General features: G+C 53.6%; 2 protein-coding genes across 2 annotated transcripts; both read left to right on the top strand.

Moving 5' to 3' along the window:
• Positions 1 to 3,727: 3,727 nt before the first annotated feature.
• CD19 (CD19 molecule) lies at positions 3,728 to 9,471 on the top strand. Its single transcript, XM_080830483.1, has 15 exons — positions 3,728 to 3,845; positions 4,090 to 4,338; positions 4,636 to 4,839; positions 4,969 to 5,262; positions 6,295 to 6,402; positions 6,638 to 6,686; positions 6,934 to 7,022; positions 7,455 to 7,568; positions 7,704 to 7,808; positions 7,897 to 7,965; positions 8,071 to 8,130; positions 8,225 to 8,281; positions 8,833 to 8,925; positions 9,027 to 9,134; positions 9,291 to 9,471. The coding sequence occupies exons 1-14, from the start codon at positions 3,758 to 3,760 to the stop codon at positions 9,122 to 9,124; spliced, it is 1,677 nt and encodes a 558-aa protein (XP_080686609.1). The 5' UTR covers positions 3,728 to 3,757; the 3' UTR covers positions 9,125 to 9,134; positions 9,291 to 9,471.
• Positions 9,472 to 15,854: 6,383 nt separating this feature from the next.
• NFATC2IP (nuclear factor of activated T cells 2 interacting protein) lies at positions 15,855 to 26,184 on the top strand. Its single transcript, XM_080830649.1, has 8 exons — positions 15,855 to 16,261; positions 16,893 to 16,965; positions 19,379 to 19,496; positions 20,203 to 20,283; positions 20,374 to 20,560; positions 21,642 to 21,786; positions 21,904 to 22,013; positions 24,081 to 26,184. Exons 1-8 carry the CDS (start codon positions 15,869 to 15,871, stop codon positions 24,237 to 24,239), a joined length of 1,266 nt encoding a protein of 421 aa, XP_080686775.1. The 5' UTR covers positions 15,855 to 15,868; the 3' UTR covers positions 24,240 to 26,184.
• Positions 26,185 to 26,821: the final 637 nt, after the last annotated feature.

Raw genomic sequence — 26,821 nt, forward strand, 5'->3', positions numbered from 1 at the left:
AAGCTTTTCCCCACCTCCTCACTGAGGCCTTCCCTGACCATCCTGTTTCAAGTAGTTAGCTACCTCTATCACCTGTCCACTATTAGATGACTCCTTGCCATCTGAAATTGTTTATTGATTATCTTGTTTATTACCTGTCACCCTTTACCCTTCCAAGTTCCCAAAACTTGAGTCAAAGCTCCATGAGGTGTCCTATTCCCTGTGTTTCCCCAGCACTAAGCACAGTGCCTGATTAAAAAAAAAAAAAGTAAATAAACATTTGGTGAATAAAAGAATGAACGAAGGAAGGAACACTTTCCTTACTCATCTCTCTGGCCCCCTCTAATCCCCCCTCCACACTGCATCCATCAGGAGTTTTAGAAAATGCAAACCTGGCCAGATTTGGGCCCCTGGTTGGCCCAGTCCGAGGAGCAAGTGACTCTTTTTTTTTTTTTTTAAAGATTTATTTTATTTATTTGACAGAGAGAGATCACAAGTAAGCAGAGAGGCAGGCAAAGAGAGAGAGGGAGGGAAGCAGGCTTCCTGCTGAGCAGAGAGCCCGATATGGGACTCGATCCCAGGACCCTGAGATCATGACCTGAGCCGAAGGCAGCGGCTTAACCCACTGAGCCACCCAGGCGCCCCAGAGCAAGTGACTCTTGATCTCAGAGTCCAGGTCGTGAGTTCAAATCCCAGGATGGGTGTAGCGATCACTAAAACAAATAAATAAACTTAAAAAAATCTGGCCAGGTTAACTCTTGCTTATAACCCCCAAGCAGCTTACTGCCCTCAGTAGCTGACCGCCCTAAGATTAAGATTCTCTGTGTGTGAGGCAGAGTTTCTTGAGAAGAAGATGAAATGATGGGGCACCTGGGTGGCTCAGCAAAGCCTTTGCCTTGGGTTCAGGTCGTGATCTCAAGGTTCTGGGAACGAGCCCTGCGTCAGGTCTCTGCTCAGCGGGGAGCCTGCTTCTTCCTCTCTCTCTGCCTGCCTCTCTGCTTACTTGTGATCTGTCTGTCAAATAAATAAATAAAATCTTTAGGGGCGCCTGGGTGGCTCAGTGGGTTAAGCCTCTGCCTTCGGCTCAGATCATGATCCCAGGGTCCTGGGATGGAGCCCCGCATCAGACTCTCTGCTCAGTGGGGAGCTGCTTCCTCCTCTCTCTCTGCCTGCCTCTCTGCCTACTTGTGATCTCTCTCTGTCAAATAAATAAATAAAATCTTTTAAAAAATATTTTAATAGGGGCACCTGGGTGGCTCAGTGGGTTAAAGCCTCTGCCTTCAGCTCAGGTCATGATCCTGGGACCCTGAGATCGAGCCCTGCATCGGGCTCTCTGCTCGGCAGGGAGCCTGCTTCCTCCTCTCTCTCTGCCTGCCTCTCTGCCTACTTGTGATTTCTGTCTGTCAAATAAATAAATAAAACCTAAAAAAAAAATTAAAAAAATATTTTAATAAAAATAAATAAATAAATAAATAAAATCTTTTAAAAATATATTTAAAAAAAAGATGAAATGATGACTATAAGGCTCCAGTCAGATATCAGGCTTGGAGTTTATCCCGAGACCCTGGGAGTCTTTGAAGGCTGTTGAGCAGGAGACGCACATGACTAATACCAAAGGAAGTTCTTTCTCTGTAGAGCGTAGGTAGAAAGCAAAAGGGATAGAAGACAGCCCACAAAAGAGGCTGTTGAAGGTTGGGAAGGGAAGAATCCAAAAAGAGGAGGAAGTGGATTCTAGAAATATTGAGGATGAAAATTGGACTAGACTTGGTGACTGAGTGCATGAGAGGGAAGTGTAGAGAACGTTTTCTTTTGCTCTTCCTAATTTCCTTCCTTTTGTGGACCTTAAAAATAAAAGGTACTTTAGCGGCAATAACTGGGTTGATTTCAGAATAACAATTCAAGATAAGCAAGCTACAGCAAAACTAGAGGAATGTTATTATAGGAAAAGAAGGAGGAAGTTGGGAGGAATTGTTTGCAAGAAAGTCCATTGGAGAAAAGCAGTTCAGGGTGATGATGGTTTCTCATTGGCTGAGTTGCAGGGGTGATCAATTTCTCGTAGGACATGCAACCACAGGTGTACATCTTTTCCTGTTGGGGCCTGTAATTGACAACTCTTTCCTATGAGGGGTTTTCTGTTGGGTCTGTAACTGACCTAGCTTCCTATATTTGGGGAAGTGGTTCAGCATGAGAGCTCCCCCTCCTGGCCTAGTTTCCCTTTATGAAGGTTTCCACTTGTTCCAACAAATACTTACTGAGCACCTACTAGATGCCAGAGAACAAGACAGGAAAGATCCCTGTTGTCGAAGAGCCAGTGAACATTCTGGGGCAGGAAGCAGGTGAGAGATCAACAAAGAAGCAAGCATGTTTGGGAACTGGGCAAATGCTGGGAAGGAAATAAAACAGGGGTGTGAAATCAAAAGTACCAAGGGGGTCAGGAAAGGCCTCTCTGAGGAAGTAACATTTGAATGGAGGCCTGAGGGATGAAAAGGAGCCAGAGGAGCGAAGAGCCAAGGAGGGATCCAGGAGGAAGAGAAGCAAGCGCGAAGGTTTTGTGTGGAGTGAGGGGCAGAGCAGTGGAGGGCAGAGGTGGGAACTATAGTTCACGGCAGCCTCACTCAGGCTTTTGGAGGCCATGGTTTGGAGTGTTTATCTGAGGTACAGAAAAAGCCACCAGAGCGTTCAGAGCTGGGGACTGATCTGCTCCAGTCAGGAAACTGGCCCCAAGGCCGCCTCAAAGTTAAGGAAGGGGACTGGAGAGATTTTGTTGAAAGGCAAACGGGGTACTGCCGCCTCACCCTCTGCATTCCCCAATGCCTCACTCTCCCCCTCCGAACCACCCCAACCCAACCAAAGGGAAGTGGGGGCCCTGCTAGCCGGAGGGTCCCCTGGGGTTTGCCTAGAGCAAACAGGAAGCTGCAGCCTAGCGAGCCGGGCCTGGGAACGGGCAACCGAGTGAGCAGGTCTCCTGGGTCTCTGGACCCCTTTCCTTGAGTGACAGCAGAGTGAAAGACAGACATAACATCTACACAGGCAGAGAGAGAGAGAGAGCGAGCTAGAGGAGGAAGGAGGAGAGAGACTGGGGCGGGGAGGGGTGGAAGCACAGATTTCAGAGTCGAGACCCCTGAGTTCTAGTGCTTATTAGACCACCAGCTCATTGTGTGAACTCAGGCAACACCCTGCTCTTTGGGGGGGGGCCTCGATTTCCCCGTTTCCAAGTGGGTTCCTTCCATAACTGAAGCAGAGGCTTCCCGGAGAAGTGGGACACTAAAGGGCACTGATCATCTCAGGACGGCTGAGCACACAAGCTGGCTTGTGCTCTCAGCCGCTGGCTGGGACTGTCTCCCATTAACTGAAGGCCTACTGTGTGCAGCCACTCAATTCAACAAATATTTATTGGGTGCCTGCGATGCCCCAAGAACCGTCCCAGAGCCTTGATGTGTACGGCGTTCAGCGCGACCAAGGCTCTGCCCCGAGGGGCTTACATTCTAGTGGGAGGAACAGAAAGTGAACCAGCAGACACACAGCCAAGGTCATTTTCACACGGTGGTACGCGTCCGGATGAAAATAAAAGTGTGGCAGGGAGGAGACAAGTTTTGTGGGTCTGGAGGCGTTCATGGAGAAGGGGACTGAAGGTGTGACCACCCCTTCCTCCCTCGGGGGACTGCCTGCCCGCCCCCCCGCCCCCACAGACACTCATGGTTCAGTGCCCCCCCAGGCCCCCGCCTGCCCCAGCATCCCCCGCGCGGCCAAGCTGGGTGCCCCGGGGAGTCTGGCCGCCATGCCACCTCCTCTCCTTCTCTTCTTCCTCCTCTTCCTTACCCCCGAGGGAGTCAGGCCCCAGAAAACACAGCAGGTGAAGGCTGAAGGTATGTCCAAAAGGTACAGATGGAAAAGAGTTGGGGCTGGAAACTTGGGTCTGGCTGGGTGCCCTTGGCCAAGTCACTTACCCTCTCTGGGCCTTCATTTTGTTATTTGTAAAATTCAGGGAGGGGCTGGGAGGACTCCGAGAGCTCTGCCGCTTCCAGCTGGTGGAGTCGTTGGGTAATAACCTGGTTTGAGGAATCAAGAGGGTGAGGAGTTTCTCTCTTCCCTCCCTCTCTCTCTCCTCAGAGGGAGGCAAAGCTGAGCTACCATGTCTCAACCGTCCCTCAGATGGTCCCCCTGAGGCCTGGTTTAAGGGGTTTCGGTCAGATCTGGTCCACGGGCCCCAAGACGTGGTCATCCAGAAGGGGTCTCTGAGCGTCCAGCTGCTTGTCTTCAACGTCTCCGACCAGATGGGGGGCTTCTACCTGTGCCAGCTGGGACCCCCTTCCGAGCAGGCCTGGCAGTCTGGCTGGACAGTCAGTGTGGCAGGCAGTGGTGAGGTCTGGGCTGGGGCAGGGAGGGGTGGATGAGAAGAGGGAGGCCCACGGTAGATGGAGGCGGGCTGGCTAAAATGGATTTGTAGGTAGGGTGTGGAAGGGCCGAGGGACAAGCATGCAGCTCTTCTAGGTGGCTCCTCAGAGCTCCTGTGGCTTCATGACTTCAACACTGAGCTGCTCCGTGTTTCACTCTCATCTCTCTCTGGGTCTTCATCTCTGTCTCTGCTTTTCTGGGTCTCTGTATGTCTTTGCCTCTCCTGGATGTGTCCGTATCTGGTTCTGGGTCTTTTCCTAGGGGAGGTGTTCCGGTGGAATGCTTCGGCCCTAAATGACTCAGGCTGCGGCCTGGGGAACAGGTCCTCAGAGGGCCCCAAGCCCTCTTCTGGCTATCCCACAAGCTCCCAGCTGTACGTGTGGGCCCAAGACCACCCTGAGATCTGGGAAACCGACCCTCAATGTGCCCTGCCCAGGGACAGTCTGAATCAGAGCCTCAAGCAAGGTAGGGTGCCGGAAGGATGCCAGGAAGTGGGGATTCCAGGGATGGGGGACGGTGACTGGGAACTGGAGGGTTTGTGGGGAGGAGACCCCAAGGCTGACACTTTCCTAGCCCTGGCTCTCCCTGCCCCAGACCTCACCGTGGCCCCTGGCTCCACATTCTGGCTGCCCTGTGAGGTGCCCCCTGCCTCCGTGGCCAGAGGCCCCATCTCCTGGACCCACGTGCGCCCCAAGAAGCATAACATCTCCTTGCTGAGCTTAAACCTGAGGGAGGACGCCCCAGGCAGAGAGATGTGGGTCCTGGGCACCCTCAGGGGAGGGGCTGTTCTGTTGCTGCCCCAGGCCACTGTTCGAGATGCTGGCATCTATCGTTGTTACCTCGGCAACATGACCATGGAGCTGCAGCTGCAGGTCATTGCTCGGTCAGGTAGAGTTTCTCTCAATTGAGGGGCACCTGGGTGGGGGTTACTGGGAAGAACTGGGAGTCAGTCAACCTTGGCACCCCCAAACTGAGAGCTAGTACCAGACCCACCCCGCATCCCGGCTTCTATACTGACCACTGACTCCACCTCTGTTCTCCCTTGTTTCCAAATCACTACTTTTCTGGGTCTTTTCCTACCACTGGTTGCTCCTTCCCATTCGCTAGGGTCTTCCTCCCTTCCCCACTTTTCACTGTTGGAGCTCTGAGGCCTTGTCTTATCCCATCAGCACTTTCTCTTGTCTTTGTCTACACTCTCTTTCTGTCTGACCTCCTTGACTCCCATGGCACCTTAGGCCACCATGCCTTAGTGATTCAATTCCAGGCTCCATACACCTCACCCCCAGCCATTTCCTGTCATCTGATGTCCCCACTCAACATATACAAAACCAAAGGCAACATCTTCCCCAAGCGTAGTCTTTTGGGTGTCTCTGGGCATGTGAAAGCCACTACCACCTGCCCACCGGCCGAAGCCAGGAACCTGGGTACCCTTCCTTTTCCTCACCCATCCACCTATCAAACTGGTCACAGTGTGCTGCTCCTTCTGTCTCCCTTAACTCAGTCCTCCCATACTACCCTAATGACAGTTCTCAAACTCAACCTCAACTTTCACTCCACACTTCCCTCCAGGACATTGCTGCTTCCCACCTTTAATCTTGTGAACTTGACTCTGACCTTCACTTTGTACACGATTGTCCTCAATTGCAGCAGGAAGCATATCATCATGCTCCCCTGAATCCTAACATAGAGTCTGACTATGGTCATGGTTTGTTGCACAGATACTGCCCCAGGCCCCAGCTCAGGCTCTGGGGTGCAGTCCCTGACCTCAGAGGGAGGGAGGCCATTCCCCCTTGTAGCTTGTCATTTTGAGGATCTGTGTCTTGTCCACGTCTCCCAGACTTCTGGCCCTTTGAGGTCTTGAGGCTGGGAAGCAACACGCCAGCCTGGGGTCCCCATCTCATAGCTGCTTCTCCCCAGCAGTACGGTACTGGCTGCTGGAGACTGGTGGCTGGAAGGTCCCCGTTGTGCCATTACTTTACCTGATCTTCTGTCTGGGTTCCCTGGTGAGCTTTCTTCAACTTCGAAGAGGTCAGTCATGTCCCCCAGCCCCTCTGCCCAACTTACCTATCTTCCCCGGGACAGCTCATACCCGCTAGTCCAGCAACCACCTTTCTCTCCTCCCATACCTCTCTAACCGCCCTCCAAACTTACCGGGTCCCTTGGACTTTGAAGTCCCCTCCCGTCCATTGACCCAAGGGACCTCCCCAGCGCCCCGCCAATCTTCACCCTGCCTCCTCTGATCACACCCCTTAACTCTCACCAGCCCTGATCCTCAGGAGGAAAAGAAAGCGAATGACCGATCCCACCAGAAGGTAATGACGCCAGCGCCCCCGCAGTCTCCCATCCCTGCACTTTTGCTCAATGCTTTGCATTTACTGTTTCCTTTCCTCTACCGTTGAAATACTGCCCAAGCTTCAAAGCCCAGCTCTAAAGCTACCTGCCCTTGGGAGTGATCCCAGACCCCTCTGTAGGCTGCGGCAGAACAGAGGAGCTAAATACACATGACTATGTTTTAATCGAGGGCCAGGCCTCACAGTGCAACTCCCCTCTCTCCTCCAGGTTCTTCAAAGTGACGCCTCCCCCGGGAAGCGGGGCCCACAATCAGTATGGGAACGTGCTCTCGCTTCCCACGTCCACCTCTGGCACCGGTAGGAGGCTCCGCCGAGTCTCTCTCCGAACTAGAGCCCCACCCCTTTTCTCGTCACTCCAATCCCCGGAGCGCCCAGCCTCCCAGAGCTCGGAGCTCCGCCTTCAGAAAAAAAGAGCCCGCCCCTGGGGCGCGGAGTCCCGCCCAGATTCGAGCCCCGCCCCTAGCACCTGAGCCCGCCCCAGAGCTCAGTGCCCCGCCCCCAGGGCGCCGGACCTGAAGTCCGGTTGCGAGAGCCGCACCTCCCAGCCCCGAGACTGAGGCCACGCCCCCAGGCGCAGATCCCGCCCTCTCGGCTCGGGGCAAGGGTCCGCGGCCCAGACGCGAAGGGCTCGTTGGAGCCGGGAGTTTCCGGTCCCCTGCCCAGCCTCGCAGACCCTTAGCCGTGACCGCCCCCATCTCCTCTCTCCCGATACAACGCTCCTCCTGCCAGGACGTGCCCTGAGGTGGGCTGCAGGCCTGGGAGCCGCCGTCCAGTCTTACGGAAGCCCGCGCAGCGACGTCCCGGAGGCTGGAGCCGCGGGGTCCCGGAGCCCACCGCCGGCAGGTGAGTGATTGGGGGCTGGGGGTGGGGGGCGTCCTCACGTGAGGGATGTTGGAGCGGTCTGCGGCAGGAATACTGGGCTTGGGCCTGAAGGAAGGGGGCGGCGACTCGGTTCCCACTCACATCCCCGAACCCCAGGCCCAGAAGAAGAGGAAGGGGAAGCCTACGAGGAGCCAGACAGTGAGGAGGGCTCCGAGTTCTACGAGAATGACTCCAACCGCGGGCAGGACCGACTCTCCCAGGGTAAGACTGCGTCCGCCCGCGGCTCCCCCACCTTCTCCCCAGTGGGCTCTGGGCCCTCGCTGGACACCCCCCTCTTTTTCTCCACCAGATGGCAGCGGTTATGAGAACCCTGAGGAGGGAACCTTGGGTCCTGAGGATGAAGACTCCTTCTCCAGCGGTAATTTAGGGTTCTTGGGGGGCCTCGGAGGCTTGGGAGGACCCAGACGGCTGTGGAGCCCCTAAGGTGAAGAATGGTCCCCGGAGTTCTCTTTTTTTCCTGCAGCAGCCGAGTCTTACGAGAATGAGGATGAAGAGCTGGCCCAGCCAGTCACCAGGACGGCAGGTATGTGTGAAGACAGTCCCATTAATGTGGGGGGTGGGGTGGTGTGTAGTGGGGACCTGGAGGCCAGGAGAAATAACTTCCCTCTCTTCTCTAGATTTCCTGAGCCCCCATGGGTCAGCCTGGGACCCCAGCAGGGAAGCAACCTCTCTTGGTGAGAAATGCTAGGAACCATCCTGTCTTGGGCAGATTGGGTTGACCTGGCGCTCAGCTCCGCCTCCAGGTTCAACCTCAACCTCAACCTCAACCTTGACCTTGACTCTGACTCCTGGTGTAATTCTGGCCTTGAATCGATTCCTAACACTAACCTCAACCCCAATCCTGATCCCAATATTTACTCTACCCCTAACTATGAACATCAGCTCTGATCCCAGTGCAATTCCAACTTGGATTTTGACCTCCACCTCACCCCAGCCCCATACAAACCGCAGCCTTGACCCCAGTTGTCTCTACAACCTCCTCATGACTCTGACTTTGACTTCTGCCAGTTCTATTCTTGACTGTGATCATAATCTAACCCACATCTGACCAGACCCTCAACAAGGGTCCTGAATCTGACGCCGACCCTACTCTCTCTTTCCTAGTACAGCCTGGGTCAAGCCCTCCACCTTCCTCTGTCCCTCAGATTCCCTCTGTGTCTTAGGCTGCATCTCCCTTCCCCGAGCCCAGCATGGCTCTAGGCTTCCAACTCTCCTGCCCAAGCAGGCTCCCAGTCCTACGAGGATATGAGAGGAATCCTGTATGCAGCCCCCCAGGTCCGCTCCATTCGGGCCCAGCCTGGTCCCAATCATGAGGAAGGTGGGTGTTTCTGCTTCTGTCCCCTTTGTCCCCTGGGTCTCAACCCCCTCTCAGCCTCCTGCTGGCTCTAGCTGTATCTTGCTGTTCCTGGTCCTAATCAGATGCAGACTCCTATGAGAACATGGACATGGATAATCCCAGTGGGCCAGAACCAGCCTGGAGAGGAGGAGGTCATATGGGCACCTGGAGCACTAGATGAGTCCCTCCAGGTGAGCTGGGAACTGCCCTTTAAGGAAAGAGGAGAAAGAGGGAGATGAGTAGGGGTGGGATTGGTTCTCGGGCAGGGAGAGGGGAAAGGGTTCCCAAGGCCTGGTGCTCAGGGTGCGGGCTTCTGGAACCTCCCCGTCACCATTTCTTCTCCATAGCCTGGGCCTCCTTAGGCCCCAGAGATCCATACCTGATTCTGAAATCTGGGACCCTGAGCAAGTCATCTGCTGGAGCAGCATTGCCTCAGATGTGTGTATCTGTGTGTGTGTGTGTGTGTGTACCAATGAAACTTTGGCTCCCCTTGCACTCCCCCAATAAACTCAATCACTTCTTCCGATCCTTTGATGTAATGCCCTTGTATGAGAGGGGGAGGGAGGGGAGCATGCCTGTACTCCCATCTGCTTCTGGAATCCAGCAGAGGAGGGAGAGCTGCATCGTAGGTACAAAGGGGCCTTCTCCCTTCGGTGGCTTGACCTGTGCCCATCTCCCTCACTTGTATATTAGCTCATTTTATCTTCATAAACAACCCTAGTTCAGAGCTGAGAGTCGGAGGCTGAGAAGCTAAGGAATGTGCCCACGGCTTGCCTCACTGGGGTCCGCACTCTAACTCTTGACAGTCTAATCCCAGAGCTTATACTCAGTCTTGACACCCTTGTTGCAATTTTGTGGATGGGAAAATGAATGTCCGGCTGAGTGTCATGTCTGAGGCCACATGACTGGCACTTCACAGCGCTAGTTGTGAATCCAGAAATCTGGCTGTAGTTCTAGCCATCGTGCCTACTCTCGGATAAACTACCTTTTTTTTTTTTAAGATTTTATTTATTTATTTAACAGACAGAGATCACAAGTAGGCAGAGAGGCAGGCAGAGAGAGAGAGAGAGAGGGAAGAAGGCTCCCTGCTGAGCAGAGAGCCTGATGAGGGGCTCAATCCAAGGACCTTGGGATCATGACCTGAGCCGAAGGCAGAGGCTCAAACCACTGAGCCACCCAGGCGCCCCTCTTTTTTTTTTTTAAGATTTTATTTATTTGAGGGGGAGAGAGAGCATGAGCAGGGGTGGGGATTTGGGGGCAAATGGACAGATAGACTCCCCATGGAGCACAGAGCCTGATGTAGGGCTCAATCTCACCACCCTGAGATCACGACCTGAGCTGAAACCAGGAGTCAACACTTAACCGACTTAGTCACGCAAACGCCCCTCCAGAATTCCTTTTCTTAATGCACCAGTTCTTTCTTCATAATGTCCCATTTTTTTAAGAGCCGCTCTTCCTTCTTTATCTCTGAACCTTTAAAACTTAACTTTCTCTGTATTAACACTGTTATTACGTACCAGGCATTGTTCTAATAAGTGCTTTACAGGTCGTGTCTCATTTTATCTTTGCAACTCCTGTGAGGGAGGGATGCTAAAATTATTCTCATTCTCCAGCTGAGAAGATGAAGTCACAGAGAAGTGAAACACTTCGATTGCTAACTGACCTTAGGTAACTTGCTTAGCCCCCAGTTATAAAACAGCATGAGGAAGGGAACGCAGTGTGGTTTCTATTATCTGTACAATGGGTTAGATTTTCCCCTGGTGAGTTTCATTTCACCACGGGAAGGTTTCTTGACCTCTTTGTGTTTCTCCTGCCTCCAGGAGTCCCCTGAGTCCCCTGGGCTCCTCTGCCATCCCTGGGGGCCAGCTTGCTTTGTTTTCTGCCACCGTCTTACAGGCAACACAGGTTTCTGACCATTTTATTCACGAATCTCTCAGAGTAGGTGTTCATTCCAGAGGTTTGGTTGGAATCCAAGTCCATGCTTTGGTGAACCTCAGGGTTCTGATTTCCTGCGGTGGCTTTTCCCATCTGTTCCCTGTTGGGTGACTTGCTTCCGTACTGTATCCCAAGGTCTGTGGATGGATTTTTTTTTTTCCTTGTCTTCTGCGCCCAGGACAGACAGCCCATTCTCAGCTCCTAGCTTTGTGCGAGGCATGCAGTTTCCATTCGGTGCTGTTCCTGGGGCCTCCACTTAACCTCTGTCCCCATGTGGGGCTTAAAACCCCAATCCTGGGATGCCTGGGTGGCTCAGTTCGTTAAGCATCTGCCTTCAGCTTAGGTCATGATTCCTGGGTCCTGGTATCGAGTCCCACATCAGGCTCTGCACTGGGCTCCTTGCTTGGCAGGGAGCCTGCTTCTTCCTCTGCCTGCCCCTCCCCCCTGCTTGTACTCTGGTGCTCTCTCGATTTCTCTCTCTGGCAAATAAATAAAATCTTAAAAACAACAACAACACCCCAATCCTTGGGATCCCAGCGTCCCTGATGAATTCTTCCCTTGAGCCTGCTTCTGCCTCTGCCTCTGCCTGCCACTCCCCCTGCTTGTACTCTGTCAAATAAATAAGATCTCTCTTTTTTTTTTTTAAGATTTTATTTATTTCTTTGACAGACAGAGATCACAAGTAGGCAGAGAGGCAGGCAGAGAGAGAGGAGGAAGCAGGCCCCCTGCTGAGCAGAGAGCCTGATGCGGGGCTCAATCCCAGGACCCCGAGATCATGACCTGAGCTGAAGGCAGTGGATTAGCCACTGAACCACCCAGGCGCCCCTATTTTTTTAATTTTTAAAATAAGATTTTATTTATTTGACAGAGACACAGCAAGAGTGGGAACACAAGCAGGGGTGGGTGGGAGAGGGAGAATCAGACTTCCCACAGAGCAGGGAGCTGGGGCTCCATCCCAGAGTCCTGGGATCATGACCTGAGCCAAAGGCAGGCACTTAACGACAGAGCCACCCAAGCGCCCCTAAGCTTTCCCTATTGCCACAGTCCCTGCCATTCCCTATTACCCTTCATCCACCTCCTTTATTCCATTTAGCTTTCCTGCCTGGGCCTGAAGCATCTAAGCATGTGACTCGGGGTGAAAACATCCTGCCTTCTTGGGGGTGAATCCATGTCCAGGTCTTCTCTGTGCCCCTGGTACCCAGCCAGGCGGTGGCAGCGATCAGGAGCTCCAGAAATGAGTGCGGAAGGAGGAGAGAAGGACCGCCTTGGAAAGGCCCTAGAGGATGGCGCCCCTCCTGGACCACCCAGGGAGGTTTGGCGGAAGGGGGCGGGGGCAGAGCTGAGCAATAGAGGTATTCCAGTTCTAGTCCAGTCCTCTGGGATCAGACTATCTGGGTTTGAATCCCAGCTCAGCCCTCTCTAGCTGTGCCTCAAGTTCTCTGTGCTGCAGACAAACATCTGTAAAATAGGGATAATAATTATACCTACCTTAACGAGTCTTAAATGAGATGGAAAGCTCTTGACACTGCTGTAGTAAGCAGTCAGTAGCCAGTATTATGATGTGCCAGGAGCCAGAGGGCACCAAGATCATTTGGACTGGGGCTCCTTCCAGGGCAGAGACTTGTCCAGGACGAAGTCACACTCCAGAGCTTCTCCGTGTCCACATGACCTGCTCTTTGGCAGGGGCCCGACCACTTCTAGCTCTTGAGTAAAGTTGGAGAAAGAGGCTTGAGGGACATTCCAAGGTCCTTGGGGCCACCCCCCCGCTGCCTCCATGGTTGACAGCGGCCTCTGGGTGGGGCCCAAGGCTGGCAGAAGGGTTTTGGGTGCAATCTTTCTGCCCTCAGCCTGGCGACCAAGAGTGGCAGAAGGCTTCCTGGGACCGGCAATTCCTTAGGGTCCCCTCTACCAGAGCCTGGGGTGCCTCTGCTCCCTGGTACACAGCGCCATCTGCTGGGCCTATGCCCCTACAATGGGGCTGTGCCCCGTCTACACGGTGTTGGGGATGTTAGGTGATGGGGAAGAGGGAGCGACTGGGCTGTGCGTGGTGGCCAGGATGCTGCCCTGGATGGATGGACGGATGAAGTCCGAGTGATGTGAACATCGTGTTGAGAGGCGCTGGTACTGGGCGTATGCCGTGTGCGTATTGTGTGCGAAGTGTGGGGCGAGGTGTCGGGGGTCATCAGTTGGAGGTGATGTAGGAAGTGTGAAGCGTTGAAGGGGCATGTCTGCGCCGCGCTGGGGTGCGCGATGAGCAGGAGTTGCAAATAACGCAGATGTGTGGAGGCTATGTAGCTTCTGAGACGCGCGGTGTGGTTGGTGGGTGTGTTGGGAAATGGAAAGAAAAAACAAAATCTTCTTCCAACGCGGAAAACCTCCGCTAAAGTAGCAGAGACACAGAAACAGATTTTTTAATAAAGATTTTCTTTATTTGCCAGAGAGAGAGTGAGTGTGTGTGTGTGTGTGTGTGTGTGTGGGAGAGAGAGAGAGTGGCAGGCAGAGGGAGAAGCAGGCTTCCGGTTGAGCACGGAGCCTGATGCGGGGCTCCATTCCAGGACCCTGGGATCACGACCTGAGCCGAAGGCAGACGCTTAACCGACTGAGCCACCCAGGCGTCCCCACAAAAACAGTTTTTATTGGGGCGCCTGGGTGGCTCAGTGGGTTAAAGCCTCTGCCTTCAGCTTGGGTCATGATCCCAGGGTCCTGGGATCGAGCCCCGCATCGGGCTCTCTGCTCAGCAGGGAGCCTGTTTCCTCCTCTCTCTCTGCCTGCCTCTCTGCCTACTTGTGATCTCTGTCTGTCAAATAAATAAATAAAATCTTTTAAAAAAACCAGTTTTTATTATTGAAAACATTAAACCAGAATGTGATGCACATTACAGGCATTCACCTGAAGAATAAAACTGTCGTGGGGTGCCTGGGTGGCTCAGTGGGTTCCAAACCCGATTCTTGATTACTCCTTGGGTGGTGATTTCGGGGTCCTGGGACTGAGCCCTGTGTGGGTTCCCAGTGGGGCTCTGTGCTCAGTGAGGAGGCAGCTTGAGATTCTCTCCCTCTTCCTCTGTACCCCCACCCTACACGCTCTCCTTTCCTCTCTCTAAAATAACTAAATAAAGTCTTTAAAAAAAATAAATTTGAAGAAGGCATTTATGATCTCATATTGCCTGCATGTCCCCTCTCCCATGAGCACTAAGCATAAGCCACCAGCTTCCTACAGCCATAAGTGCTGCTCTTTCTGCCCACCGGTCCTGTCCCCGGGTTACAATAAAAATCACCTTTTTGCACTGAAAACATCTCAAGAATTCTTCCTTGACCACCCACTCGTGGCTCCACATCAAGCTCTATTACCAAGGTGGGGCTTGAACGCAGGACACTGAAATCAAGAGTCACACGCTCTACCCACTGGGCCACCCAGGTGTCCCCCAACTTCATTGTGAATATGACATTTTTTCCTTCGGTTTCACACAAGGAATTCTACCCCTTAACCTGTTTTCAACATAAAATTTCAAAAACCCTATCTTCTTTCCAAGATAAACAATAACTAGGCCTCCAGTAAGGGGATTTGGCAACACAGTTTGTCTAGCAGAGTTCACGCTAACTTTACCATGGCCGTGGGCTTCTCTCCAGGGGAGAAACAAAGTTCTCGCTTATTTATGACCACCGGTGGTTCCACATCTAGCAGCAAGGCCCCCACCAAAGTTAGGCTGTTATTCTCCCCGGGGGGGGGGGGGGGAGGGGGCACGGGGAGTGGAGTGGGGGAGATCCGGAGCTACCTCCCTAGAGGTTTGCATTTCAAAAAGATGACTACCAGCTCCCCGGAATCCCTGAGTTATGAGAATTCCTAGAGGCTGACTTAACCACGGTAGAGATTTACATACATTTGGAAAGGACCCAGAAAAATTCTGAAACAAAAGCAGGGAGAGGGGGGGAAGTCACACCCCTTCTTTTCAACGGAGAACTAAGCCTCTTAGTTTTCTTCTGGATTTGCTCGTCCAGGTGTTGTTTGCGAGGCGTGTTGTGCTCGGGTGTCCGCGGTGGGCGGGTGTCGCGTGGGCGCGGGTTGTGTTGACAGTGCGTGTGAGGCTGGTCAGTAGGCGCTGGGGGCGAGGGAGGCTATGTGTGACGTGGAAGGCTTTTCAGAGTTGAGTGGGGTTGAAGTGTTGGGCCGGGGTGTGTTCCGTGTGGATTCTGCACCTACGGTTGGGGATGGCGATTAGAGGAATTAGCCCACAACCTAGTGGCGGCGAACAATTCACGAGGATATCCCAGAGGGCTAAAGCCTAATTCCACCGTGGGTTTTTCGTTTTTGTTTTGTTCGCTTGTTTGTTTTTAAGTAGCCTCCACTGTGGAGCCCACCGCCCCGGAACCCACCACCCCAAGATCAAGACCCCAAGATCAAGACCTGAGCTGAGGTCAAGAGTCAGAGGCTTAACGAACTGAGCCACGCGGGTGTTCCTATTGCCGGTTTCTAAAAGTAGTTCAGTCGGTAGAGCCGGTGACTCTTGTTCTCAGGGTTGTGGGTTTGAGCCCCAATTTGGGTGTAAAAATTACTTTTAAAAGATGATAGACGATAAATAAATAAAAGAAAGTCAATTCCGGAGGCCGCTTTCGAACACCTTGTGTTCTGAGGGCCTAAGGACTACAATTCCCAGGATGCCCCGCTCCCCCACCAACTGGGTACCCAGATCGCTAATGGGGCGGAGTGGGCTGGTCAAGAGAGAGGCAGCCGGCCAATGGGTGAGCTGGAACGAATCGAAACCCAGGCTGATTGCGCCGAGGCTGGTTGGAATCTTTGGCGCCTTGGTTTTAGTGGTGGATACTTGATGGGCGGGAGCGGCGACCAATGAAAAGGCGGGGAGGAGAAGCCTGGGGGTGTGGGCGGGGAGAGGCGTTGACTAGCAGACGGTTCACCCAATGACGGGCGGAAGTCGCTGGAGGGGGGCCGGACGAGGTGTCTAGAGGCGGGGGACTGTGGTCGGCGGGTGTGTACCATGGCGGAGCCGGTGAGGAAACGGGGCCGCCGGCCTCGGGGCGGCAGTGCCGGGCGAGGGGCTCGCGGGTCCCGGGGCGGTCGGGGTCGTAGTCCTCGCATCCCGCGACCTCCGGCCCAGCGCACCCTGGACTCGGAGTTTGTGGACTTGGTCAGTGACAGCGATGAGGATATCCTGGAGGTCGCAACGGCGCTCGGCGCTGCGGACTCGGTCGAGGTCCCTCTCCCGGAGCCCTCAGGGTCGGCCGCCCCCCGGGACGACAGCGACAGCGACAGCGACAGCGAAGGGGCGGACGCACCACCCGCCGGAGCCCCGCGGGCCCCGGTCAGGCGGCGGCGGCGGCTGCTGCTGGATCCGGGGGAGGCACCGGTTGTTCCGGTGTACTCCGGGAAGGTGCAGCCGGGTCCCCGGGAGGGCTAGGGCGGAGGGCTGGGTTTGGGGACGGCTGAGGTTAGGCTTCTGGGGTTGGTCTTGGGGGGCTAAATGAAAGCAGGGGGTGGGGCAGAGAGATGCAGGGTTTGTGAAGAGGTTTGGAGTGTGTTGGGAATTTGGGATTCCGGGAGCTGGAGTGTTGGGAGCAGAGAGAGAGGCTTAGGGGCTGGGATCCCTGATGCTTCAGAGAGGGGCTGGCAGAACCTGGGACTGGGATTTGGGGCCTGTTGGGTTTTGAGGTTGGGGCCCATAGCTAAGGATCCAGGAAGTTGGGGTCATGGAAGTTCAGAGAAGGCTGGGGACTCCAGGTGGTAGGGTGAGCTAGGGATCTGGGATTTCCCAGGATTCCGAGATAGTGGGATGGCTAGCAACCTAGTAAGAAGGTAAAAGAAGAACTAAACTTGCATCCTCAGAATGTCTTGGGGAAAGGGGGTGTAGGCGTAAGGGTACCCAGTTTTGGATCTTGGGGAAGCTGGGCTCCTAACTCCCCCAGAGAGGACTTGGACTTGGGAGCTGGAAGAAGGAAAGAGTCATCTTGCTTTCCCTTTCAGTGGAGGGAGGACTTGGGACTGATTCACTTTTGTCTTTACAGGTGAAAAGCAGCCTTCATCTCATCCCAGATCACCAGTCCCTCCTGAAACTCTGTCCCCCAGAGGCTGAGGAAGGTAGGGGTGGGCATCCAGGGAGAGGAGCCTAGTGCTGGCTTCTCTGAGGAAGATTCCTGGAGTTTACAACCCTGTGGTCCATTTTTCCCTGAGGCTCAGAGGAAGGGGATGGGAGGGTTGACTCCTGCATCCTAGCCAGAAAAAAGCTCCAGTCCTGAATTGAGATGGAGTGTTAACCAGGAGGCATAGGAAATGCTGCCGAACCGCCCTAACCCCCACGCAGTAGGCACAAGAGCGTGCTAATCTACAGATTTCTAGGCCATCTCCAAAGATTCTGATTCTGCAATCCTGGGGGCCAGGGAGGAGGAGCTGTTGAGAATCTGTAACATCTTGGTACATCGGCAACAAGTTCCTTGGGAACATTCTGGAGCCAGCGTGGTGTTCTTTGAATCTTATCAGGGTTGCCAGCCTTGGTCCTCCCCCAGTGATGTGGTTTTTGCAAACCACCCAAAGGCAGTGCGTAGGAATCAAGTTTGATAAGGAAGTGATCCAGTGGGCAAATGCACACCTTGGACCAAGACTTCTACATCATGAGCAAGCATGGTAGGATGATCAGGAGCTGATTTTGGAACCAGCTGGCCTGGGTTTGAATCTCAGCTCTACCCTCTGGTAGCTAGCTGTGTGACCTTGGGCAGCCTCCTCTCTCAGTGCTTCAGTTTCGTCATCAGGAAAATGGGGATAACAGTGGACCTGTGTCAGAGGATTTTGGTGAGAGTTAATTAAAGAGAATGCATAGAGAGCCCTCTCTTGGGCTACATTTATGCTTTAGGACAGTAGCTAGAGTGTACAAGTCCAAGGGTCCCTCTGCCCTTGCTCCACATGTAGGCCTAGTAGTGCTGGGCATCTCCCGGGAGCTTGTCAGAAAGGCGGAATCTCGGGTCTCTAGCAGCTGCCACATTTATCGAGGACAGGGTGTCTCAGCCTCGGCCCTGCTGACATTTGGACGGAGTAATTCTTTGTGTGGAGCTGTCCTGGGCATTGTGGGATGTTCGGCAGCATCGTGACCTCTACCTACCAGAGGCTGGTATCACACGCTCCAACCCCCTCTCCCCCTCACTGTGACAACAGAAATTGTCTCGAGACATTGCCACATGTCCCCTGGGAGGAGAAATTGCCTCTGGTCGAGAACCACTGATCTAGGACTTATTATCATTGCTTTGTTTTTGCAGTATTTATATTTATTTTTGTGGCTAATGATGATCCTTTGTGGGTGGCTAACAAAATGGGAAAGAGCCTCTATGCTCTAAAAGAAATCTCTAGTTTCCCATTACAAGAAATCCTGGTTACAGTGAGGGATTTAAAGAAAGGTCTTCCAACATTATAGAGGTATGTATGGCACGATGTGATAGTGATGCCCACATGGAGGAAATTTGAGAAATACGGGCTCAGAGGACCTGTACTTACCTCTACTTCCTTCCCTCCCTGCTCCCCGCCACCTCCTACTCCATAGTCTTGCTCTGCCCATCCAGTCGAGTACAGGAAGGACATAAGAGGAACTTTTGTTTGTTTGTTTTAAGATTTATTTATTTGAGGGAGAGAGCACACAGAGGGAGAGGGAGAAGCAGACTTCTTGCTGACCAGGGAGCCCAATGTGGAACTCGATCCCAGGACCCCCGGGATCATGACCTGAGCCAAAGGCAGATGCTTAACTAACTGGGCCACCCAGGTCCCCCAAGAGGACCATTTTTTTTTTTTTTAAATGCCAGCATCTGGGGCGCCTGGGTGGCTCAGTGGGTTAAAGCCTCTGCCCTCGGCTCAGGTCATAATCTCGGGGTCCTGGGATCGAGCCCCGCATCGGGCTCTCGGCTCAGCAGGGAGCCTGCTTCCCCCTCTCTCTCTCTCTGCCTGCCTCTCTGCCTACTTGTGATCTCTGTCTGTCAAATAAATAAATAAAATCTTAAAAAAAAAATACAATTTAAATGCCAGCATCTGGTTTGAAGTATGTTTTATCACATACATAAATAGTACATACACATGTAATAAGGAGTACATGTGTATTAGGTAAATACGTGTTTCCTAGGTTGTGTTTATTTTGTATTTGTGGGGTGCAGCTGATCAAAAAAGTGAGAAGAGATTAAGTGAATCGTGGCTTAGCTGGAGTGGGTCACATTGTGACTGTCCACCCTCACCACGCGGGCTCGTGCCTTAGCATGAGACTCAGACACTCCCGCTCTGCCAGACTCCGGCTCATCCTTTTCTCTGCAGCAGGCATTTCCCTGTGACTCACGCCCCTCCAGCACTTCCCCAGCGTTACCGCGTGGTTATGTGTGTGTGTATGCGCACGTGTGCGCATATTGGGGCTCCTCGGTCTCCTCCTTTCCTGGGACCTCGTGAAGCCCCTGGCATGCGTCTGCCTGGCCTCTTGCTGCCCTCCCTTCGTTGACCTCGTCCACTTTTCCTTCTCTGTCCCCAGAGACGGATATGGCAGATTCCAGCAGTCCCCATGCTGAGGATGCCCTGTTTCCAGAGTCTCCCTGGAAGAAGAAGCTCAGGAGTAAGAATGCAGAAGAGAAGACAAAGGAGGTGTTTCTGTGAGTGATGCTGGGGCACTGCCCCCCCACCCGAGCAGAAAGGGAACCTGAGGGCTGGGCTGAGGTGGGCGGGATCCCCTGGTGGCTCCTGAAAGGGTAAGGAGAAGGGATAGAGGGAGTGGAGGGAGCCTCCAGGCTCAGGTGAGGAACGAGGGCTTGGGAGGAGCGCTGGGCCCTTCAGGACCACCCATGGGAGTGGAATGTTCCATCTTTGCTTCTGACAGATGTGGCCGTGGGCATGGCCCTTGTGCTTCAAGCCGGGCTACCTGTCTCTTTAGCTCTGTGCTTCACTTCCCTTTTCTAGAAAATGGGGATAATGACGGCACCTGTGTCAAAATTTTTGAGTAGATTAACACTTGGCATGTAGTAAGTACTTGGTGTCCATTGGATGTTACCAGATTCTCAACTGGGAAGCGACTTACCATAAATGTTAGGCATTTAAAATACGTAAATGAATGAACGAAGGAATGAATGAGTGTTAGGCATTTTCCTTGCCAATATTTGGGTCATGTAAGTATAAAAATGAGGGCTCAGATTTTCCCTGACTTTACCTCCCCCTGTCCACAAGATGGTGTCGCTAGAAGATGCTCCCTTTTGGTTCGAGCTCTCCCCCTCTTGCTCCGCAGTGGTCCATAGCTCATGAGGGGAGATACCGGGTTGGGGTCCCCTCCTCTTCCTCCAGCCCAGCCCTCTCTTCTCTTTGCAGGGTTCAAGACACCTCTCCTTTGCCTTCACCTCTGCCAAGGACCAAAAGCAGAAAGCATACGCGGGCACTCCAGAAGTTAAGGTGTCAAGGGCAGGGGGCTCGCTGGGGTAGAGAAGGGCAGTTTGGCAGGTGCCGCCCCCTGTCTGACCCAGAGTCCTTTCTGCACCCCAGGGAGGTGAGCAAGCGCCTCCAAGATCTCCGTTCCTGCCTGAGTCCCAAGCAGCGCCAGGGCCAGGATCACCAGAACCAAGAGGACGAGGTGGTCCTGGTGGAGGGTCCCACCCTTCCGGAGAGCCCCCGACTCTTCCCGCTGAAAATCCGGTGCCGGGCTGATGTGGTCAGACTGCCTGTCAGAATGGCAAGTGCCTGGAGGGCCTGTGGGAGAAGGTCCCCCCGAGCTGTAGGTGGAGCGAGCACGGTGGGTGGGCACAGCTTCACCCATCCTGCCAGTGCCCCTCCAGGCCCTCCCACCCCGTGCCTTTGGTTCGCTCTTCCCTTTATCCCGATGGTCTTTTCCTCAACCTCCCTTCTCCGGCAGACCGCCCACCCACCCTTCAGTGCTCCACATAAGCATCCCGAGAGGCTTGGCTTGGTAGCCCCCTCCCTCTTTTCTTCCCTTGGACCCTGTGCTTCCCACGAGCACTTGCTTTGATGGCAGCCTTCCACACACGGGTGTCACTCATTCATTAGGAGCCCCCTCCGCTCCCTGGTGAAAGGACCATGTTTGTAGGGATGAACCCGATGCCGGAACAAGAGTGGTAACAGAAGCAACCATTGGTTGAGCCATAACCACGCTTTGGAAGCAGCTAAATCATATTGCACAAACATGCAGCCCATGGCTTTAGCAAGCACATCTTTGTTCGTCCGCCCTGCAGATGTAGAATGCCTTTATTTATTTATTAAGAAAGATTTTATTTACTTGGGAGGGAGAGAGGGAGAGTGCGTGTACTGCTATATGAGCCAGGGGAGAGAGGCAGGAGAAACAGACCCTCCATGAGCAGGGAGCCCGATCCCAGAACCCCGGGATCATGACCCGAGTGGAAGGCAGACCCCCTCACTGACCACGCCACGCCACGCCACGAAGGCGCCCCTGCAGAATGCTTTTAAAACATGGGAGCTCATTGCCAACCCTTGCACCATGAGTGATTTCCTGGCTTCTCTTACCTAGGCAGACGTAGCTGCACCTGTCTGCGAGAGCTGGGGACCTGTCGAGAGTGGCCTGTCGCAGGGAGCGCACAAGGTCCACTTTGCTGTGGTCCCCGCCATTGTCCTTTTCCGTTCCCCGAGCCCCATACGGACGTGGCTTTATTCTGTACTTCTCCAGGGAAATCTGTGGAGCTCACAGCTGAGGAGCACAGCCAGCAGCAACGTGTTGGAGGTGGTGGGTGGGGCAGGGCACGTCAGGAGGTGGCCTCCTTTGCTTCTTGTCCCCTCTCCAGTCGGAGCCCCTACAGCGTGTGGTGGACCACATGGCCACCCGTCTCGGGGTGTCCCCAAGCAGGATCCTCTTGCTCTTTGGAGAGACAGAGCTGTCCCCTACTGCTACTCCCAGGACACTAAAGCTCGGAGTGGCTGACATCATCGGTGAGAGGAAGGCGGGGAGGTGGAGCCTGGAGGAGGCCTTCGCTGCAGGGAGGGGATAAAGTTGGCCAGGCTTCCGGGCCCCGCTCAGGCCTGGCTTCCTGATCCTCCTTCCCGCAGACTGCGTGGTGCTTGCAAGTTCGCCCGAGACCTCACAGGTGTCCCAACTGCTCCAGCTGCGGGTGCAGGGAAAGGAGAAACACCAGACGCTGGAAGTCTCGCTGTCTCCAGTGAGTGGGAGGCGTGACCGTGCATGCCTCTCCCCCTGCCCTCTGTCCTCCTGTCCCTCCCACCAGTTAACCCAGGGGGCTTCCCTCTGGTCCCGAGTGGTTCGGGTTCCCACCCATCCTAGAGCCTGGCAAGAGCCCGCTGTTCAACTTCCCTCCCCCATTGTGCCAGGAACCTTTGCTCTGGTCTCCTGACTCCTCCTGTGTAAAGTGGAAAGGCCCCTTGTGACCGGGAAACCCGTCAGAATAACTGCCAGGCTTCTAAGCGACAGTCCCCATGCTAGAGAGAATTCACGGTCAGGGGCTTGGTGAGTTTCACAGCCAAGTTAGATGGAAACTACTGTTGTTACCCTCCTTTAACTAATAGAGACGCGTGTCTAGAGAAGGGGGGCAACTTGCAGTGTTGGTTTCCTAGGCTTGCTGTCACAGAATGTCCCAGGCCAGGTGGCTTACCCAAATGTATTCCCTTGAGGGCCTGGAGAGCTGGAATCAGACACCGAGGTGTCGCAGGCCCACGCTCCCCCAGAGACCCTGGGCAGAACCCTTCCTGGTTTCTGGGGGTGGCCTGCCGCTGAATCACCCTGGTCTCTGCCTCTGTGGTCACGTAGCGTGGTCCCTATGTGTCTCTGTGCGTGTGTCTTCTTGCAAGGACATCAGTCACTGGGGCCCACCCTCACCGAGTGTGTGCCCTCCTCTTAACCCAATTACATCTGCAAAGACCCTGTTTCCAAATAAGGTCCCACTTGCACTCACTGGGGCTCGGGACCACAGAGGATCCATAACACTTGTCCAGGGTCAGGCATCAGTAGAGTGGGAGAGCCTGGCCTCCAGCTCAGGTCGTCCCCACTCCACTTTGGGGTCTGGGCTGTCTGCGTCACGGTGACAGATGCCCGCACTGGGATGTGAGGAACTGGGGGCTTGGAGAACCTGTCTGACCCAGAGCCCACATCCTGAGCCTTGGGCTCCGTGGCCCAGTCCCCTAGAGAGGAACCCAGCTGTGCTGGCTTCTTTGTCCATTCGTCTTCCTCTTGTGGTCTCCCTGTCCCAAGTCCTCTGCCCATCTCTACAAGTTCTCAGCCCCTCCGTTCAAATTCTTTTTTTTTTTTTTTTAAGATTTTATTTATTTGCCAGAGAGAGAGAGAGAGTACACACAAGCAGGCAGAGAGGCAGGCAGAGGCAGCGAGAGAAGCAGGCTCCCTGCCGAGCAAGGAGCCTGATGCGGGACTCGATCCCAGGACCCTGGGATCATGACCTGAGCGGAAGTCAGCGGCTTAACCAACTGAGCCACCCAGGCGTCCCTCAAATTCTTTTTTTAAAATAAGATTTTATTGTATTTAAAAAAATTTTTTTTAAGATTTTATTTATGTATTTTGACAGAGAGAGATCACAAGTAGGCAGAGAGGCGGACAGAGAGGGGGAAGCAGGCTCCCTGCCGAGCAGAGAGCCCGATGAGGGGCTCGATCCCAGACCCTGAGATCATGACCTGAGCCCAAGGCAGAGGCTCAACCCACTGATCCACCCAAGCGCCCCTAAAAATTAAAAAAAAAAAAGATTTGTTTGTTTGATACAGAGAGGGGCAGGATGGGGATAGAGGGACAGGGACAAGCAGACTCCGCGCCAAGGGTGGAGCCTGATATGGGGTTCGATCCCACGACCTGAGTCGAAACCCAGGAGTCAGACACTTAACCCACTGACCCACCCAGGTGCCCCCTTAAGCTTTGTTTTTTTTTTTTTTTTTAAAGATTTTATTTATTTATTTGACAGAGATCACAAGTAGGCAGAGAGGCAGGCAGAGAGAGAGGGGGAAGCAGGCTCCCTGCTGAGCAGAGAGCCCGATGCCGGGCTCGATCCCAGGACCCTGAGACCATGACCTGAGCCGAAGGCAGAGGCTTAACCCACTGAGCCACCCAGGCACCCCTTAAGCTTTGTTTTTAAGTAATCTCTACACCCAGTGTAGGGCTCAAACTCACGACCCCAAGATCAAGAGTCGCATGCTCTCCCGACTGAGCCCGCCAGGTGCTGCCCCCTCTTTTCAAATTCTTAACCTTCATTTTTTTCCTCTCTGTCCAGGACTCTCCTCTCAAGAACCTCATGTCCCGGTACGAGGAGGCCATGGGACTCTCAGGCCACAAGCTCTCCTTCTTCTTTGATGGGACAAAGCTTTCAGGCAAGGAGCTTCCTGCTGATCTGGGCATGGAATCCGGGGACCTCATCGAGGTCTGGGGCTGAAAACCCCCCTCCCTGTTTGGAGGCCCAGCCTGGACTTGGGGAGAACAGCTGCCCCTTTTGGCCCTATATGGGTTTATCCTTAAGCTGATGCAAAATTGAGCAGTGACCTTTGACAACCCCCTCCATTGACCCTAGTTTCAAGCCTGTAGTTCCCTGGTTAGCTGTGTGGTGGTTGTTGCCACCCTGGGGGGACTGTGACTCCATCCACGTGGTATGGCTGCATTGGCAGCACCCCTGGGACCCAGAGAATGTGTTCCTCATCCCCAGCCTTTCCTTCCTCAAAATGACTGTTGTATGAAACCGCTCCAATTTAGAGCACATGGCAATACGTGGCAGGGGGCGGATTCCAGGCCTGGGGTTTCTTCCCTGCCTGAGACCCGCAGTGGCCCTCAGCGGGTAGCGGATGAAGCTGGCTCGAGGCACACACGTGCTCAGTTGGGGGACTGAGCCAGCTCACACACACACTCACGCAAGCAGGGCTGATGGCAGGTCACCCTTCTCTAGGACAGAGTGGATTCTCAGCCTCGCATGTCTTCCTCACCCCAGCACCCTTGAGAGCCAGCCTTCCTGTTGCACACACATTGTTAAAGGCATAATTGAGCACATCCGAGCTTTTCTGTTTGGTTCTCGGGGTGATCGTCCACGAAAGACTTCTCCGGGCTTAGGGCTCTCTCTTCCCTGTTTTCTTCCTGTCACGCTGAGCACCCGTTTCACTTTGAACACGAATGTATCCTTGTCAGATGTGCTGTCGCGTGGGGGGATATACTTCTGCGACATGTGGTCTTACTCTGCTGCAGACCTTGGGCTGTTTCTTCTCTCACTCAACATGTGTCGCTCCTTCTCCATGCGCTTCGGTGCCGGGACCGCTCCGTGGTGTCCCACACGTTCTCCAAGGGGCAGACAGCTGGGTGCTTCCAGCTCCTGGGCTCGTAAACAAAGCCACGATGACATCTTCCGTGGGCCCCCTTCCACGCTTGCATGGAACGTTCTCCGGCATAGCCACCGGGGATGGGAGGACAAGTCAGACTGGTTAATTTCCTATGGTTCTACCAAATTTTTCTTTTGATTGGTCATTGAGCCTCCCCCTCGGGGGGGTCCCCACCAGCACTTGTTGCTGCCCTGCTTTCACATTTTTTGCCAGTCTGTTGGGTGGAAGGTAGTGGCGTGTTTCAGTGTCCATTCATCTGATCGCCAGTTATTGGGGGGGATTTCTTCCCCTTTGGGGATCGCTTTCTGTGCACTGTCCTGACGGGTCCAAACAGCTCTCAGGACGGCACTCGTGTCTGGTTATTTAGGGGGTGCCCTTCACCAGACAGAAACACTCAATTTTAATGTAGGTGTGTGAACTGTTCTGTGCTCTCATTTGTTGCTTTTTGTTTTCTTATTTAAAAGTAGTTTAGATGGTTTATGTTTCCTGCTGTTGGCGTGTCAGCTTGTCCTTTAACCTTTAGGCCGCGAGCTAGGGCTGAAGTCCAGCCAGTACAGCCCAGTGTGCACATTGGCTGGCGTAGTCTCCTGCATGATGAGACATTGGTTCTCCTTGGTTGATTCTGGGCTGCACTCGTTGCTGAATATTGAGTGGTACTTTTAAACCGTTTGGTTTCACCTTCGCATGTGAGATCCAAGTTTTGTTTTCACCCCGAAACGAGCCAGTCTTCTCAAGTGCTATCTACTAATAAAGCCATCAATTGTCCACTGATACGTGGTATAATTTTGGCAAAAGTATGTCACTTTCTAAAACCTTCTTTTGTTGGAATATGACATTCCTCTGACCTTATAATATGAGAAAAACAGAAGGAAGCCTGTATAACATTTAAATAATCTACAATATGGTATAACTCTCGTTTTTTTTTTTCAGGATCTTTTATATCCATTAATGTTTGGACACATTAAAAATGTGTATTCAGTCTTAGCCAATAAACGGGAGTATACTCACCTTGTGTCTACTTGAGGATTTCCGTCTTTGTGGCCCTCGTGGGACCCCTGCTATGCCCCCACTGACTGAGACCATTAGTTGCCCCCTTGCCTCCATTCTTCCTCCTTCCAGAGTAACGGAACCCCCGGTGAGGACGGCTCCTGGCAGCCTCTGTCGTGGCCGGGTGCCAAATTAGCCTCATGGGTGGAAGTGGGGGAGGGATGCATCTGGCAGGGTGTTTCCAAAAGTGGCCAAGCGTGAGCCCCTCTCCTTTGGTTTCTTCCTGCTGCTGACACGAGATGATCTTGGGAAAGGAAGCCACATGGGACAGGACAAGGAGAGAAGAAGCCCGGGTCCCACCAGCCCTGCGCTGCTGACCTCCAGGCTTTCACGGGAAGGGGAACTTCCATCCTGTTTAAAATCAGTGCTCTTTGAGGATTTCTGACCCTGGTGACCCAACCCAGTTCTAGCCCCAGGCTGTGTCTATTGCAAGCCATATTATAGTGACCCCCAATTTGCTCAGGTTTCTATCCAGGAGTGGAATCGCCGGTCACTGAACGTGTTTGCCCCGCCTGCTCTCTCTTCAGTACCTGCCAGATTGCTGGCCAAAGTGACTGGACCTCCAGAGCTAGAAGACTCTGGTTTCTTCTTCCCCAGCACTTAAGCT

Source organism: Martes martes (genome assembly GCF_963455335.1).
Source record: "Martes martes genome assembly, chromosome: 18".
Taxonomy (NCBI): Eukaryota; Metazoa; Chordata; class Mammalia; order Carnivora; family Mustelidae; genus Martes; species Martes martes.